At 39.0% G+C, this 17,033-nt stretch overlaps 1 protein-coding gene across 3 annotated transcripts in view; it reads right to left on the bottom strand.

The window, feature by feature from the left end:
* vps8 (VPS8 subunit of CORVET complex) overlaps positions 1-17,033 on the bottom strand; it is a 111,836-nt gene that overhangs the window by 52,776 nt on the left and 42,027 nt on the right. For all 3 annotated transcript variants that reach the window (XR_003295802.1, XM_026308587.1, XM_026308588.1), the window contains 11 exons: positions 16,313-16,437; positions 12,348-12,434; positions 12,030-12,097; positions 8,435-8,588; positions 8,254-8,313; positions 7,953-8,060; positions 7,137-7,217; positions 6,669-6,839; positions 2,294-2,368; positions 552-587; positions 72-162 (listed from right to left, as the gene is read on the bottom strand). Coding sequence is in view for 2 of the 3 variants with exons in the window: in XM_026308587.1 (XP_026164372.1) it covers positions 72-162; positions 552-587; positions 2,294-2,368; positions 6,669-6,839; positions 7,137-7,217; positions 7,953-8,060; positions 8,254-8,313; positions 8,435-8,588; positions 12,030-12,097; positions 12,348-12,434; positions 16,313-16,437 (1,056 nt within the window). In the remaining variant the exon portion in view is untranslated. The remainder of the gene's footprint in view (positions 1-71; positions 163-551; positions 588-2,293; positions 2,369-6,668; positions 6,840-7,136; positions 7,218-7,952; positions 8,061-8,253; positions 8,314-8,434; positions 8,589-12,029; positions 12,098-12,347; positions 12,435-16,312; positions 16,438-17,033) is intronic.

Below are 17,033 nucleotides of genomic sequence, written 5' to 3'. Positions count from 1 at the left end.
ACCTACAGTATGAATATGATAAAATTATTTAATTACAGCCTGCTGGTTGTGTTATATGCATTATTACCTACCAACAACAGCCTTAGCAGTTCCCTCATGGAAGGACCAGGCCAAAGACAAAGCTTCAACAAAATTTTCCTGCTTCAACAGGCAGTCTATACGCTGGACACATACACACACAGGCAAGTAAGTTGGGATGAGTGAAACAAGTGAAAAGTAGCCAGTGGTTGGTCTACTGAAGCACAACAGGAGCACAACATCTCTAATCATGGAAATTTACTAAATAGGCAGTTTATTCTAAGCGTATTAGTATTACTTTAAAAAGTCCATCCATCCATCCATCATCTATACCCGCTAATTCCTAATTAGGGCTGTTTCGAAAGTATTTTATTTATATAGTATATGCATAGATATTAGTAGTAGTAGTATGCATTTTTGTGTTACAAGAATAACAAAATACAACATACAGCGATAGGGAGGAAATAAATATAAAATAGCACTAAGTTACAAATAAACATGCAAATAACATACGTAACAACAAATATACATACCTCTCTCCAGTTCCTTAGAGTCATAATGTGAGCAGACTGCAAGCCAAGAAAATGTCACACCATTAAGGAAGAAAAGAAGAAAATGAAAACCCAACAGCATCCTCAAACAAGGGACACTTAACTTTCACATTAAATCTTAGCATATAGTCTTTGTTGGAGAAGGGTTATTCAGAAACAAAAATGCAATATATTCTGCACATAAATTGTTTCACAGGTCTAACAGACTGCGATAATATTAAATTCATAATAAAAATGTATATGGAGCTTAGAAAATGATAGTGATATTTGATCATATGAATTCAATTCAATTCCAAATGAAACAATATCCTTTGATTAAGAACTGGGCAAGATGGATGTCAATCTTCCTCATACAAAATAACAGCTCCTGTCTCAGCACCTTGTCATACGCTTTTTCCAAAATCTACAAAGACACAATGCAGCTCCTTCTGGCCTTCTCTGTACTTCTCCATCAGCATTCTCAAAGCAAATATTGCATCTGTGGTTCTCTTTCTTGGCATGAAACCATACTTCTGCTCCCAAATGCTCACTTCTGACCTCAGCGTAGCCTCCACTACTCTTTCCCATAACTTCATTGTGTGACTCATCAGCTTTACTCTGCTATGCACCATGGTTTGTAATAATCAATATTTTTACAAGCAGAAACACGAAAAAATATTGCCAAAAAATCTTTACACAAAATTGTGTATAATCAGTGAAGATTAATGGACAGTACCATTGTACTGTTACCATTTTTTTCTAAGCTTATTGACCTTGTTAAAGTCAGAACATGTGGATGTTCATGACACTTTGTCATTCACTTTCTACTTAAACTGCTAATAGTAGGAAACTGAACATGACTGGACAGAATCCCAACATAAATTGATTTCAAAATTTATTTTCCACCACTGCAAACCTCCTACTTTTATACTGTTATACTCTTGTTAATTCATATAGTTTATCTGTTCAGTTTTCCCTGTTTCGCCTACAATGTAAATAGTTGAATACATTTTTAAAAAGGCATTGGTGACTGGCATCATTTATGTTATCAATGCATCCATCCATCATCTATACCCGTTTATTCCTTATTATTGTTTATTATAGGTTCACAGGGATCTGATGGAGTCTATCGGGGTACACAGTCCAACACTGGTCCAACATAGAGACAAACAACCACACACTCTCACAGTTACTCCTATGGGCAATTTAGAGTCACCAATCAACCTGACATACATGTTTTTGGACTGTGGAAGGAAACCAGAGTACCCAGAGAAAAGCCAACGCAAGCACGGGGAGACCTCCACCTCCACACAGAGAGGCTCTAACCAGGAACCTTCTTGCTGTGCTAACCATCATGCTGCCCTTCATTTATGTTATTTCACACAGTAAACCCATCAATGAATTGGAGAACTCTTACTCAGGTTCAAGACATATCCTGCATTTTTCATTAATTAGACACCAAATTATACACCATCAAAGGATCTGATGCCCCAAAATTATAAAGATGGTTTATGATATTCATAATTCATAAACCACATATTATAAACATATTTATATTCTAATACATGTATATTTATATTTGATACATGTATCATTATTTTCTTTTTAAAGTGGTATCAACAATTACTGTTGTTCAATATGCAGCTAGAGACAACTCCCCAACAGAAATGGCTCCTCATAGCTAAGAGAACAAGACAAAAAGGACAGAGGACAACAAATGGAACAAAAGTAATATAAGTCTGTACCTTGGTGCCCAAATAGACAATTTGTCCCGCGTAGCTCGAGACTGATTGGTAACAGGCCTTTTCTCCAATTAAAGCCTGGAACACAAACATGCTGTTAGACACACACAGAGGTTCAATCAAAATTTACTGTATTTAAATGCATAATAACTGACTAAGGATGTACTTACACTAGACACTGTTGCTTTGTACCATACCTAAGCACAATTACTCCCCCTCCCCACTCTGCTACTGGTCATCCATACTTGAAATGATCTAGGCCAAGGCATGGCTACAGCTCCCCCCTCCTGCCCCTTTTCGAGATATGAGGGAAGGTACAGTGGCTGTCAATTTTAAAACAAAACGCGATTCCCTAGATTCCAGAGGCAGTGTTTGGTTTGTCTGTTCTCAGCTACTGTACAAACATGATGATGCAACATGGCTGCCTTTAAGAAATAAGAAAGACTCATTCTAAGATAAAAAAAAAATGCAACGGTTAGTATTTTCCAGTGATTACACACCAATGACAACTATATTCTACTATACTACTGAATTTCTGCTTATGGATCACTCTAAATATTACACATTGAACCTTTAAAATCTTGCGATTTTTGGGGGATTTTCCAGGGCTGGAACTAAAACCAATGCAAAAATGTAGATAACATTTAGGTTTGCCTGTTGTAATAATATCTGTTTGGCAACCAGGAGCTAGCCCACATAACACTTTCAATGTTAGGGTAATTATTTATAAAATCAACCCTAGCATGTAGGACAAACAAAGAAAAGTAAAAAAAAACATATGAGTTAGGGTGATACAATTGAGCTGAGAACTAAAGATTAATGTATTGATCAAAATTTCAATATGAGTATCTCCTTGTACCAGTTTGACTGTCTCTCCTAACATTGCTATGTTAAACACTGTGTCACTGAGTTTATATCATAGAGGAAATGTTACTCATTTCCACTGTTACCTCAGCACAGTCATACAATGCTGCTGACACAGAAGACAAGATTTTTCTCTATCCTCATTAACAAAAATCTCTATAATGCACAATGAATGACAGATTGTCTTGCAATTACAGCATTGTCACATGCCATTATCTCGTTAAAATATTTTGCTTTAATTTACTTCTTAGCTTACTTTTAAAAAAAAATTATTTTTTTTTTTTGTTCATGGGGTTGGGGCTCGAAGGTGGGTGCCTGGTGGCTGGGTCTCCCCCCATCGGGCTCAGTCTGGCAAAGCCCAAAACTGCAATGTGGGACCTCCCTTCTGTGGGCCCACCACCCGCAGGAGGATCCATAAGGGTGTTGGTACTTTGTGGATCGGGCAGTGTCCCTGGACACTGAAACTGGCTCTAGGGACATGGAATATCACCTCGCTAGGAGGGAAGGAGCCTGAACTTGTGTCTTGTGCGGGAGGTTGAGCAGTACTGACTAGAGTACTATAGGGTGACACTCCCGTCCCACTCCCACAAAAAACAAAAATCACACCCTATCCCAATCCCAGAAGAATGACTCCCATTCCCTCCCCCCTCCCCTACTGTATGTGTTTTTTTTTTGTGTGTTTTTTTTTGGTCGGCTACATGCATGTGCATGCGTGGGAAAACCTTCTATTTCTCTTATGTTATTGGTGGTTGGCATTGGCATACCAACTTGGTGCATTACTGCCACCAACAAAGCACATCATTTACTTAATCAACCAGCTAACAAGAGGAGAGCATACAGAAACGGGGCAACTAGAATTGAGTTAAAAATTAAAATATATAGTTTATTTATATAAAAGGTATTTGTGTATAAAGTTGGGTATCACTGGCTGCGTCTGAAACCGCATACTATCTAGTAGGTACTCCATGTATGTATGTACGTACTTCCTGACCGTTAAAACAGTATGTTCTATACAGTATGAATAAGGGTAGTATGAATGGAATTTGGACATACTGCATCTGCCATGTTGAAGTTGTCACGTGTCAAGTATCGTTAAAACCGTGCAAATATTAAAAGAGCCCTCTGTACTGCAAGGTATTGTTTAAATTCCATTATTTTCTAATCTCATTAAAGTGTTCAACAACGAAGGCCTCCGTTAAAAAAGCTGTTAGCAAGCAGATGTAACATTACAGCATTGACGTTAGCTTGATCTGCTCAAAAATAATGATTAAACATCTTTTTACAGCGGATTCACAAAATCATCACATCAATTTACATTGTTTAAACTTTCAATAATCAGCCGTTTATTTAGATTATGTTAAACAAGTGCAATTTAACCATGACGAACAATGTTTTTCCCTGAGGTACACTTAAAAAAATAAACAAAAAAAACGTGTTGGCGCTTTCCACCATTTTCCGGGATATGACATCTCCTCTCCCGTGGCCTCATGGGATAGCAAAGTGTGCTATCTTATATATTTTATATGTCTATGTGTATAAGTAGTCACCGGGTACTTCTCGCCTATTGTTTTTCGCATACTACCAATTGGAACATACTCGCCTTGCTAGTTTTTGCATACTATACAGTAGACAAGTATGCGATTTTGAATGCAGCCATAGTATTTATTACGCTTTCCGATCCTGCCCATTCCTGCTGACATTTTTTCCCATCCCGTCCCAATCACACAATTAATTGTGATTTTGTTTCCCATCCTGTGGGATTCCCGTGACCCGTGGGATTCCCGAAAAAATGTCAGCCTCTAGTAGCGACTAGATCAGCGACTAGTCAGGCTCACCTCCATGCACAGACTGGGCTCTGGAACCCAACTCCTTGGGAGTGGTTGGACTCTCTTCCGTCAAGCTGAAGAAGGAGTCCTATCGAGTCTGGCTGGCTTGTGGGACTCTTGAGGCAGGTGACGGGTACTGGAAGGCCAAGCGTGCTGCGGCCCGGACAGTGGCAGAGGCAAAACTCAACCCCGCCAATGTGCCTTCCATAGAGGAGAATCCGGCCGATGGTAGAACCTCAGATCCAGGAGGAATAATGCGGCTTTTGTCCTGGTCGTGGAACACTGGACCAGCTCTATACCCTCTTCAGGGTGCTCAAGGTTTCATGGGAGTTAGCCCAACCAGTTCACATGTGTTTTGTGGACTTGGAGAAGGCATTCGACCGCATCCCTCATGACATCCTGTGGGCGGTGCTGTGGGAGTATGGGGTCCAGGGCCCTTTGTTAAGGACTATCCGGTCTCTGTACAACCGGAGCAGGAGCCTGGTTCGCATTGCCGGCAGTAAGTCAGACCTGTTCCCAGTGCAAGTCGGACTCTGGCAAGCCAACCCTTTGTCATGGGTTCTGTTCATTATTTTTATAGACAGAATTTCTTTGCAACCGAGCATGAAGCGGTTGGGATAAGAATCAGCACCTCCAAGTCTGAGGCCATGGTTCTCGACCGGAAAAAGGTGGCTTGCCATCTCCAGGTCATGGGAGAGATCCTGCCTCTGGTGGAGGAGTTTAAGTATCTTGGGATCTTATTCACGAGTGAGTCACGTAGTCAATCTATGTTCCTACTCTCACCTATGGTCATGAGCTTTGGGTCATGACCAAAAGGACAAGATCTTGGATACAAGCGGCTGACATGAGCTTCCTTCACAGGGTGGCCAGGCACGCCCTTAGAGATAGGGTGAGGAGTTCGGCATAGAATTTTGGGCAAATTCAAGATCATCTGTACCAGATGCGTCCTGGGCGCCTCCCTGGGGGGGTGTTTTGAGCATGTCCCACCAGGAGGAGGCCTCAGGGAAGACCAAGGACACACTGGGGAGACACTATGTCACTTGGCTGGCCTGGGAATAACCTCGGTGTCCCCCCGGATGAGCTGGATGAAGTGTCCAGGGAAAAGGAAGTCTGGGCATCCTTGCTTAGGCTACTAAGACGGATGGATGGATTTTTTTTGTTCAGTTTGACTTTCTCAATTGATGTTTTGTGCAAAGCAATTTTAAGTAGACCAGATACAAAATCTACCCTAAATCTGACCATACTTACAAAGAAGACTGAAACTGTAATTGACATTACAGGTTGTTTTGGTTGGCTGATGGCCGGGGAAAAGGAAGTCTGGGCATCCCTGCTTAGGCTACTAAGACGGATGGATGGATTTTTTTGTTTAGTTTGACTTTCTCAATTGATGTTTTGTGCAAAGCAATTTTAAGTAGACCAGATGCAAAATCTACCCTAAATCTGACCATACTTACAAAGAAGACTGGAACTGTAATTGACATTACAGGTTGTTTTGGTTGGCTGATGGCCATTCCCAACAGTCTATTAATGAGTAAGAGAGCAAGCAAGAGAGGGAGAACTCAACAACCACTTACCTTTAAAATCCTATTCATTATCACTAGCACTTTGAAGAAAAGACTGTTAAAGAACATTTATCTTAAAACTGGCCTCAGCCCTTTGAGTTTGCCTCCCATCAATTAATCCCTCACCAGAGCCTGGGAGACATTTCCTCCAGTGGCCAGTGATTTGAAATGTCGGCTGTTATAGACCAATTGCACCTGCTCCAAGTCCAGAGTCTCCAAAATTTCCTGGCTAGGTCGATCCACAACCTGCAGCTTTTCATGGCTGTCGACCAGGACCAGGGTACGACTGTTAATCCACTGCAAAGAAACACAGAGCAGAACAACACATGCACTTTGCATTACAAAGATATTTGTATTTATTATATATATTATATATTTATTTATTTGCACTAAAGTAAGGAAAACAAAATAAACCTCACCAAAATGATGAACAAGATACAATGCACATACAGTACTTAATGTTTGACTTGTCAATTCTAGATTGGTGCAAAGCAGTTTTTTCTTGTATGTACAACTGGCTGTGAAGATTCTCAGTTGTCCAGGTGAAGTTATCTAGAGGTTGAGTCATGGCAACTGGGTATCTTAGGTACTTACACTCAGGCTAATAATGTCACAGCTGAGATGGAGTTGTCTTTGTTTGATCACATGGATGGTGCCTGTCTCCTCCTTCTTTACCTGAACAAGCAGTAGGGCAGAGCATTCAAATATAGCATTCACTGTTCATTTCTTTCAAAATACACTGTAGTGGTTTCACATGCAGGAATCTAGGAAGTACTACATTAAAGCATACATGATATTAATACGGGGTATGAAAGCAATCACTCAAGTTCTCTTTGCTATTTATCATTAGTGTGATTTTATGAATGCAGTTACTTCTCGTTGCTATTTATTATTAGGCCCAATCCCCCACCAAAGGTGAAGGCAAGGGACTATTATAGTCGCTCAATGCACCAGGAGTGAATAAGTGGGTTAGGGTCACCCAGGCAACGTGTGGCATTGACCCAGACCCCACCATGACATATGGCTGCGCTGAAGAGCTTTCAGAAAATGTATATGATGTGGTTGCCATGGGGATGTAGGCCTGGAAATTGTTAGGAATATTCTTATTACTCCTCAGTGCAAAGAACACAAATTTGACCACCTGAACATATTTGAAAACTCACCAAACATTTGCCCAAAATGCAAGATCATATTTTTTATAGGGTTCATAAACGACCTCAAAAGAATGGCTCTAATGGCTATAATTAGTATAATTAGAAATGTGACTTAAGGGACTGAAGTGATTAATATGTTTTTTCTCTTCGACCAGGCTGTTTTTGCTAAAAGTGACTTATACTCCAGTGCGACTTATAGCAATAGGAAAATACATTATATATTTAGCTGTTTTGAAGTTAAGAGGTCTGCAGATACCAAAAGGAAGTGGACTGTGTCTCCTTTGCAAAAAGCCAGGACTGGGTTGACTATCTTCTGAACAGGAACAAACTGCCAAGCCAGCTGAGGAACACTGGATGGATCTGACTAAAAAAAAGAGAACACATGAAATCATATTAGCTTCTTAAACTGATGCTCCAAAAGCCAAACTTATTCTGCATTCAAGAACTTACACTAAATAATGCACTAACTAATACAGAATTAACCCTGTCATTGTATCAGTGGATCTGGATCAGTATGCATTGATTAACAAGTTGAGCAAGCAGACAAAAATATAGACCTTGCTGTATGGAAAAGTCATCCAGACTTTCAGGGAGGGCTTTAGTCCGATTACCAGGATCTGGTGGAAGAAACCCAAAAACCCACAAGAAGAACTCAAAGCATATACATTACAAACAGTTGTATAGATAACCAGAAGATGGAAGGTGCACTATGAATACAGCTTTTATGTGCCTATGTACCTTAGTAAGAGAGGCCATAGCCAACAGAGAATAGTGTGTGATGGGATGGTCTCTAAAGTCTGGCGGGGTACGTAACGGTTCAATACAGCAAACCTCCCCTTTAGAACCACTGAAGAGGCATCGAGAGTCACAGGACCTCATTCCCATTATCCTCCTGGAAACAAAAAATATCATTAACAAAAATACATTGAGGAAAGATCATGAGGGTAACAAATTATAATATATAATAATATAAAGAGCAGATATGTAATATATAATATGGATATAACAAAAAAGATAAAGATAAAGAGAAAAAGTAAGGGGAAAAAAGTCGCACACACTCTGGAAGTATATTATGAAACTGCCATACTCTCTCTCAAATAAACCTATAATGATACAATACCACAGTAGCAAAATTCCCTAACTCATAAACAACAAAATAAAAACATTAAGAGGTGGATAAGAAATAATAAAAAATAAACAAACCAAAATAATTTAAAAAATTGAAAAATTGTCCCTGAATTCAAAGAAAGAAAAAAAAAATTCATAACTGATTGAATAAAAATTAAGAAAAACGAATAAAATCAAATCATCTTCTTTTCCTTTTGGCTGCTCCCTTCAGGGGTCACCACAGCGAATCATCCGCCTCCATTTAACCCTATCCTCTGTATCCTCCTCACCCACACCAACTATCCTTATTGTCCTCCTTCACTATATCCAAGAACCTCCTCTTTGGTCTTCCTCTAGGCCTCCTTGCTGGCATCTTTAACCTCAGCATCCTTTTACCAATGTATTCACTGTCCCTCCTCTGAACATGTCCAAACCATCTCAATCTGGTTTCCCTGGCTTTTTCTCCAAAACATCTAACATGAGCTGTCCCCCTGATGTACTCATTCCTGATCCTATCCATCCCCGTCACTCCCAGAGAGAACCTCATCTTCAGCTCTGCAACCTCCAGCTCTGCCTCCTGTCTTTTTCTCAGTGCCACTGGGCTAACTTGAGACCATAAACATGTATGGTGTGCAATGACAGTAAATGGTAGTTACTGTTACTTCAATGGCTAGTGTGTTTCAGCAGGTGACAATTCTTTGGATCCTAGGCATGAGTAGTACTTCAAATTACCGGGACACATCAAGCAAACACTACAAGGAAGGAAATTACTTAAATAACTAGAAGTGGGTTGAGAACTAACCAACATGGAAACACAGCGGTGGACAGTTAGCTTCACAGAAGAGTCACCTACATATATAATAATGTAATAATGTAATAAAAACTGTTATTAAACAGACACACACTCAAAGGGCTAAATGCTATCTAAAACAGGTTTGTTTATCTTTTGTAAATTTCTCAGTTCACTGGTTCCATATGGCTGTTCATGTAAATGTGAATATCATTATAACATATTGTACTTTACCTGAGCAATTACCTTTCCTCTTTTTAACTTGCTTAAAGTTTTAATATTTACTTGTATGAGAAAAAATTGTCTGTCCATCCTTCTATGGCCATCACTAGTCTCTGTTTCACTGGTAAGACTTACAGCAATAAGTTACCTTGAAATATTCAAGAATGGCAGACTGACTGTTCCCACTGGAACTTTTCATGCTTTCATAACTGCTAGTCAGTGAATTTGCACCTTTTTCTTGCTTCTCCTTTATGTGTGTCGCTAAATTACTATCCCTCTCTCCAATGTATTTTTCACCAGATGTTTAGGCAGCATTCACACTATTGTTATCCTGTGACTTTATTAGTGTGAATGCTGATTCAGCAGTATTCACACTATTGTTATCCTAATCTTTATTGTTAGGCCCGAGCCCACTGAAAGTAAAGGCAAGGGCCTATTATCATGGGACACTGACCCAGACTCCAACATGACGTGGGGCTGCATGAGATCTTTCCTAAAATATATATATTGTGATTGACAGGTGGACGTGGGCCTGGAAATTTTTAGGATTATTAATTTTTAGGCCCAATCCCACTGAAAGTGAAGGCAAGGACCTATTATAATTGCTCAATGAGCTAGGAGGGCAAAACTGCCAGGGGTCCCCCCAGGTAGCATTGGGGACTGACCCACACTCCACCATGACGTGAGGCTGTGCAAGACCTTTCTGAAAATGTATATATTATGATTGACAGGTGGACGTAGCCCTGGAAATCGTTAGGGTTATTCTCTTTTTTTTTTTGTTATTATTCTTCATACTGCTTTTATTCCTAAATTCCTTCCCTTTGTTCAGTCTTTGCTTCCTTCTTATTTCTCTAAGAAAACTTTCCTTAAAATATTCCTGTTTTGGTTACACATCATTTACCTACTGTATTTTAATTTATTTTTTTATTGGTTTTTAAATTCTATCTTCTTTCTGTCTCTACAGTCTTTCTACAATTTCACTTTTTTGCTGTTTCATTCTTTCCTTTTTCTTTAACTCATTTATTTCCTTCAGTTCTTCCTTCCTTCTCTTCTATCCTACTACAAAGTTCCTTCACTGCACTGTCTTCTTGTATATTAGTGTGACACTTCCTTCTTTAGTTGTTCAAATGCAATTTATTTCTACTTCATCATATCATTCTCTTTCCACTTTTTTCAGCAATGTTCAATAGTTTTGCTATTATATATTAGCTTCCAACTCCAGTTTTACATTTCTGCTTTCATAATTGTTCAGTCTTCCATTTGGGCCTTCAATGCATTTCAGCAGTTTTCAGCGTTCAGCATTCACATGCATTTTCCGCAGAAAATGCATTTGTCTAGTTTTGTTTCACTCCAAAATCAGTCCGTGGCCTCCTTTTTTGTTGAAACCAGGTAAATCTCTATCATAAATAGGATCGCAGCACACCACCTCTAGTGTCCTATGACATTACAATACTATGTAAAGTATTGGCAAGGAGGATACAGTTGCATATCCAACATTTAAAGTGAATGATTAGAATGGATTTCTCATCAGAATGAGAATAAGAAAATAACTCAAGTAAAGCCTGATACATACTCTGCAAGAAAAGAGATATTTGTTCATTTTCTCAAGGACAAACAACAAAGTTAGTTCTTGCCAGGACATGTCATACTCCACCAGAAACTCAAGTTCAGAACTCCTTGGGAAGTCCCTCCCACTGCAGCACAAGTCACGCGCGCTAAGCATTGTATCTGACAGAAACTACAATACAGCAGATGAGATATCAGATATCACCCATCTTCTACAACAGACGCTCTCCTTCAACAGACGCTCAACTCCATACACAGTGTTCGGGCTACCTCTTTCCATGAATTGTTAGGCATTTGTGTGTCTTTATATGCCTTACAAGATGTGTCAAAGATTTTCATATTTCCTCACCGCCTCTGCCAGCTGTTCCTCAAAACTATCCATTGCTATGTCAACCGCCAGCAGACAAAGCTGGAATGGCATTTCCACTTTATGCATTAACCACACCCATTTCAAATTTCTGACCAATCACACAATAGTTGTCGGACACCACACAAGAAAAACAGCTGTGCCCAGATGATGTTTTGAGAACAAGCTGTGAGAACTCCTAAATCAGGGCTGCGAGAAAAGAATGACACCATTTTTTTCTTGGGAGAGAGAACAAATTTCTCTGTTCTCGCTGAGTATGTATAGGCCTTAAGTTAATGTACCTGAAAGTCAGTTCAAAAACTGATCCGCCACTGTCATTGCACACCGCAAGAGTTGGATCATCTGTGAACTAGAGACACAAAAACAGGAAAATAAAGGACAGATATCAAACAGAAAACTATCACATCCAATCCATGTATCACAAAGACCAGTTTCAAAGTTTATACATTTATTTTATGAACTTTAAAGATCTTTCCTTCCTACTGGTTGCATATGGTTGAATTGCTTTGAAACCAAAGAGTAATGACTATAGCCATCATACAGCCATGCTGCCCTAAAGATGGGGAGATAAATGAATGTAAGTAAATGGATATGTGTACCTTTACATGCAGTATAGCTGTCCCTGGAGGGTGGGCATCAGTGATAGTTCTCAGGAGTTTCCCATTGGCTAGATCCCACATTGTAATCTACTCATGCAGGCAGACAGAGAGTCATACAGAAGTGATTTAACACAGTAAGACAGTAACCCGTAAAAAAAAAACAATTACCCAGAAATTATGAACAATTACCACCATCGGTCAGTTCTTAATTTGATATTTCAGTGATTTGATTTCTAATTTAATTTTTAATTTCAATACCATTAAATGAGTTAGCAGCAAAAAAGAATGTATATTATTTAAAGATACAAATGGATAAATTAATGAAATGCAGCAGAAAATAATTGTTTTAAGTTACTTTTAAATTGATATGGTTGGTACTGTTATACTGAACAGGAAGTGCATTCCAGAGAGTTGGTGCACGTTAGGAGAAAACACATTGGCTGGTAAAATTTCTTCCTGATTCAAGAGACAAATAAAGCTGTATTTTGTTAAAAAAAAAAAAAAAAAACAAGGTATGTGAAAAGTGACAGGCAAACAGCAATTCAGAAGGGTATGGTGGAGCTAATTTATAAATGGCTAGAAAGGTTAAAAGAAGTATTTTAAAACTGGCCATAAAATGTATCAGGATCCAATGCAAAGAAGCTAAAAAGAGGAAATATTTTATTTATATTTTATTTCTTTGTATTGGCCTTGCCCCGCCTTACGTTACTGAACTGCTTCACCCTCATAGACCTGCCTGTGCACTTAGATCTGCTGATCAGCTGTTGCTTGACCCTCAGAAATCGAGGAAGAAGGGAGATAGATCTCAGAGGAGATGGAGCTTTCTCTGTTGCTGGTCCTACTTTGTGGAAGAAACTGCCTCTGCACATTAGACAGGCCCCTACTCACTCCATGTTTAAAACTAGACTTAAAACCCATCTTTACAGTTTGGCGTTTAGACCGGTGTGACTTATTTCTTGTTATTTTTTTATAGTTTTTATTTATCTAGTTTTAGTCGCTATTTATCTATTTATGTCATCTCTGTTTTCATCATTTTATTGTTTTTGCTCATGGTGTACAGCACTTTGTGTCAGATGTGTCTGTTTTTAAAGTGCTTTATAAATGAAGTATTATTATTACTATTATTATTTGCTTCATTGTGAAATATGTGAAGTTGAACATATTAATTTCAAAGGGGCAGCACGGTGGTTGAGTGATTAGCACTGTTGCCTCACAGCAAGTAGGTTCATGTTTTGAAACCCTGTGAAACCCTGTGTTCCGTATGGAGCTTGCAGGTTCTCTCCGTGTTTACGTGGGTTTTCTCCGGGTACTCTGGTTTCCTCCCACAGTCCAAAAACATGTATGTCAGGTTGACTGATAATTCTAAATTGCCCATAGGAGTGAGTGTGAGCATGTGTAAGTGTCTGTCTAAATGTGGTCCTGCGATGGACTGGTAACATGTCCAGGGTGTACCCCTGCCTATCACCCAAAAAGAGCTGGGATCAGCTACAGCAGATCCCCGTGACCCTAACTAGGAATAAGTGGGTATAGATAATGGATGGATTGATGGATGGATATCAAAGTGAAGGATTTATTAGTTTTAATCAGCATTAAACATAATCATAACATACTTGTAAATACAGTGGTGTGAAAAAGTATTGGCCCCCTTCCTGATTTCTTATTTGAAATTTCTTGTTTGTCACACTTTGTTTCAGATCATCAAACAAATTTAAATTCAAAGATAACACAAGTAAACACATCATGCAGTTTTTAAATGAAGGTTTTTATTATTAAGGGAAAACAAAATCTAAAACTACATGACCCTGTGTGAAAAACTGTTTGCCCCCCCATTAAAACAAAACTTAACTGTGGTTTATCACACCTGAGTTCAATTCCTCTAGCCACACCCAGGCCTGATTACTGCCACACCTGTTCGCAATCAAGAAATCACTTGAATAGGACCTGCCTGACAAAGTGAAGTAGACCAAAAGATCCTCAAAAGCTAGACATCATGCCGAGATACAAAGAAATTCAAAAACAAATGAGAAAGAAAGTAATTGAGATCTATCAGTGTGGAAAAGGTTATAAAGCCATTTCTAAAGCTTTGGGACTGCAGCGAACCACAGTGAGAGCCTTTATCTACAAATGGCGAAAACATGGAACAGTGGAGAACCTTCCCAGGAGTGGCTGGCCGACCAAAATCACCCCAAGAGTGCAGCAATGACTCATCCAAGAGGTCACAAAAGACCCCACAACAACATCCAAAGATCTGCAGGCCTCACTTGCCTCAGTTAAGGTCACTGTTCATGACTCCACCATAAGAAAGAGACTGGGCAAAAATGGTCTGCATGGCAGAGTTCCAAGACGAAAACTGCTGCTGAGCAAAAAGAACATAAAGACTCATCTCAGTTTTGCCAGAAAACATCTTGATGATCCCCAAGACTTTTGGGAAAATACTCTGTGGACTGACGAGACAAAAGTTTAACTTTTTGGAAGGTGTGTGTCCCATTACGTCTGGCGTAAAAGTAACACCGCATTTCAGAAAAAGAACATCATACCAACAGTAAAATATGGTGGTGGTAGTGTGATGGTCTGGGTCTGTTTTGCTGCTTCAGGACCTGGAAGACTTGCTGTGATAAATGGAACCATGAATTCTACTGTCTACCAAAAAATCTTGAAGGAGAATGTCCGGCCATCTGTTCGTGACCTCAAGCTGAAGCAAACTTGGGTTCTGCAGCAGGACAATGATCCAAAACACACCAGCAAGTCCACCTCTGAATGGCTGAAGAAAAACAAAATGAAGACCTTGGAGTGGTCTAGTCAAAGTCCTGACCTGAATCCCATTGAGATGCTGTGGCATGACCTTAAAAAGGTTGTTCATGCGAAAACCCTCCAAAGTGGCTGAATTACAAGACTGCAAAGATGACTGGGCCAAAATTCCTCCACAGCGCTGTAACAGACTCATTGCAAGTTATCGCAAATGCTTGATTGCAGTTGTTGCTGCTAAGGGTGGTCCAACCAGTTATTAGGTTTAGGGGGCAGACACTTTTTCACACAGGGCCATGTAGTTTTGGATTTTGTTTTCCCTTAATAATACAGACTTTCATTTAAAAACTGCATGATGTGTTTACTTGTGTTATTCTTTGACTAATATTTAAATTTGTTTGATAATCTGAAACAAAGTGTGACAAACATGCAAAAAAATAAGAAATTAGGAAGGGGGCCAATACTTTTTCACACCACTGTAACTACAATACCTTGTAAATAATTATCTAGCTGTTTTGGTAGTGACTGCATATTTTTTTAGTTTTTATATGAATAACTATAACTTTTGCATATATGCAGGTTTAACATCTGCTAAATATCTGGAAAAAATATAATGCATAGATTTCACATTTCACAGAAGACTACAACCTTTGCCTGTAAGGATAAATTTGAAAATAGCCTCACAATACAATATGTATAATGATAAAGACCCCATGATACAATGTGTATCTTTAAGTATCACAATACACCATGTCTGTTAATAGAATTGCCTTGTCTCAGTCTGTCAGCTCCAGTTTGTGTTTTCCTTTGGCATCATGGTTTTTTGTCCCTTTTTCCCTGAATAGGTGAATTACAGAAATTGCTCAAACATTGAAAGTGACAATCCTGTCGAACTGCAGACTATTTTTATTTATTTGTGTGTGTAAACTCTGCACTAGTGTGACATGCTGTCTTAAAGGTGCAATTCATGATGATAATACAATACATGTTTGTTAGTAAATACTGTATATCCTTGCTGTCTGTCTGACATTTACTGAAGCACATACTAGTCCAGTAAATTGACACCTTAAGACAGAAGCAAAGATGCACTGTATTTAAAACATCAGTAGTAAACTTTCTCCAGCTGTTAGGTTCATCAGTTTCCAGTCCTTCATAATTTGAATCAACACTTAACCAATAATTAAGCCTGGGAATGTGTGTGACCTGACTATATATGTTACCTGTCCTTTGGCAAAACCACAGAGAAGTCGTGAGCAATCATGGTTGATGCTGAGGGCAGAGACAGCTCCAAACTCTGCCCCAGTTGTCTTAGTACTCAGACAGAGCCGCAGAGCCTGGTTAGTATCTGGAGAGAAAAATTAAGGAGTCATGTAGCTGCTGAAGAGGCAGATTTAGAAACAGACTTAGCAAAGTAAAATTACTTATCAAAAAGAAACTCAACATATTCCTAGGCCTTTAACAATGGAAAACAAAATCAAACAAGTACGAAAACACATTAAAAAAAAGTAAACATACCAAAGCTAGAAAAGCAATTTCCAAATAACCAAATCAAAGAACAAAGCATGCACCAAAGTAGCTCAGCTTTAGCCAAACCCAAATGGACATGCACATTGATGCCTCAAACCCACTTAGGTTAAACACAAAATGAAAATTAAACATGTAACTCAACTGATCTGGATGTTCATACCTTTTCCTGCCAAGTCATCATTATGTCAGCAAAATAAAGAGACATGGGTCAGCTCCGCTGCATCCTCAGCACTAGCAATACTTTTAATATTTTGACATTTCCTCATGTAACAATACCATAAAATATAGCAGTGACAGTTTGTTTGTTGGTCATTCTGAATTACGCTTTTTGGATTTACCCTACCTGTTAATTATTTTATTATACTACCTCTATACTTGATTCTCACTGCCACTAGTACTTATCTGTCCTTCAAG

This window comes from Mastacembelus armatus, chromosome 15 (genome assembly GCF_900324485.2).
Source record: "Mastacembelus armatus chromosome 15, fMasArm1.2, whole genome shotgun sequence".
Classification (NCBI taxonomy): domain Eukaryota; kingdom Metazoa; phylum Chordata; class Actinopteri; order Synbranchiformes; family Mastacembelidae; genus Mastacembelus; species Mastacembelus armatus.
The sequence above is the reverse complement of the archived record's forward strand: the minus strand, read 5'-3'. Positions and strand labels throughout refer to the sequence as shown.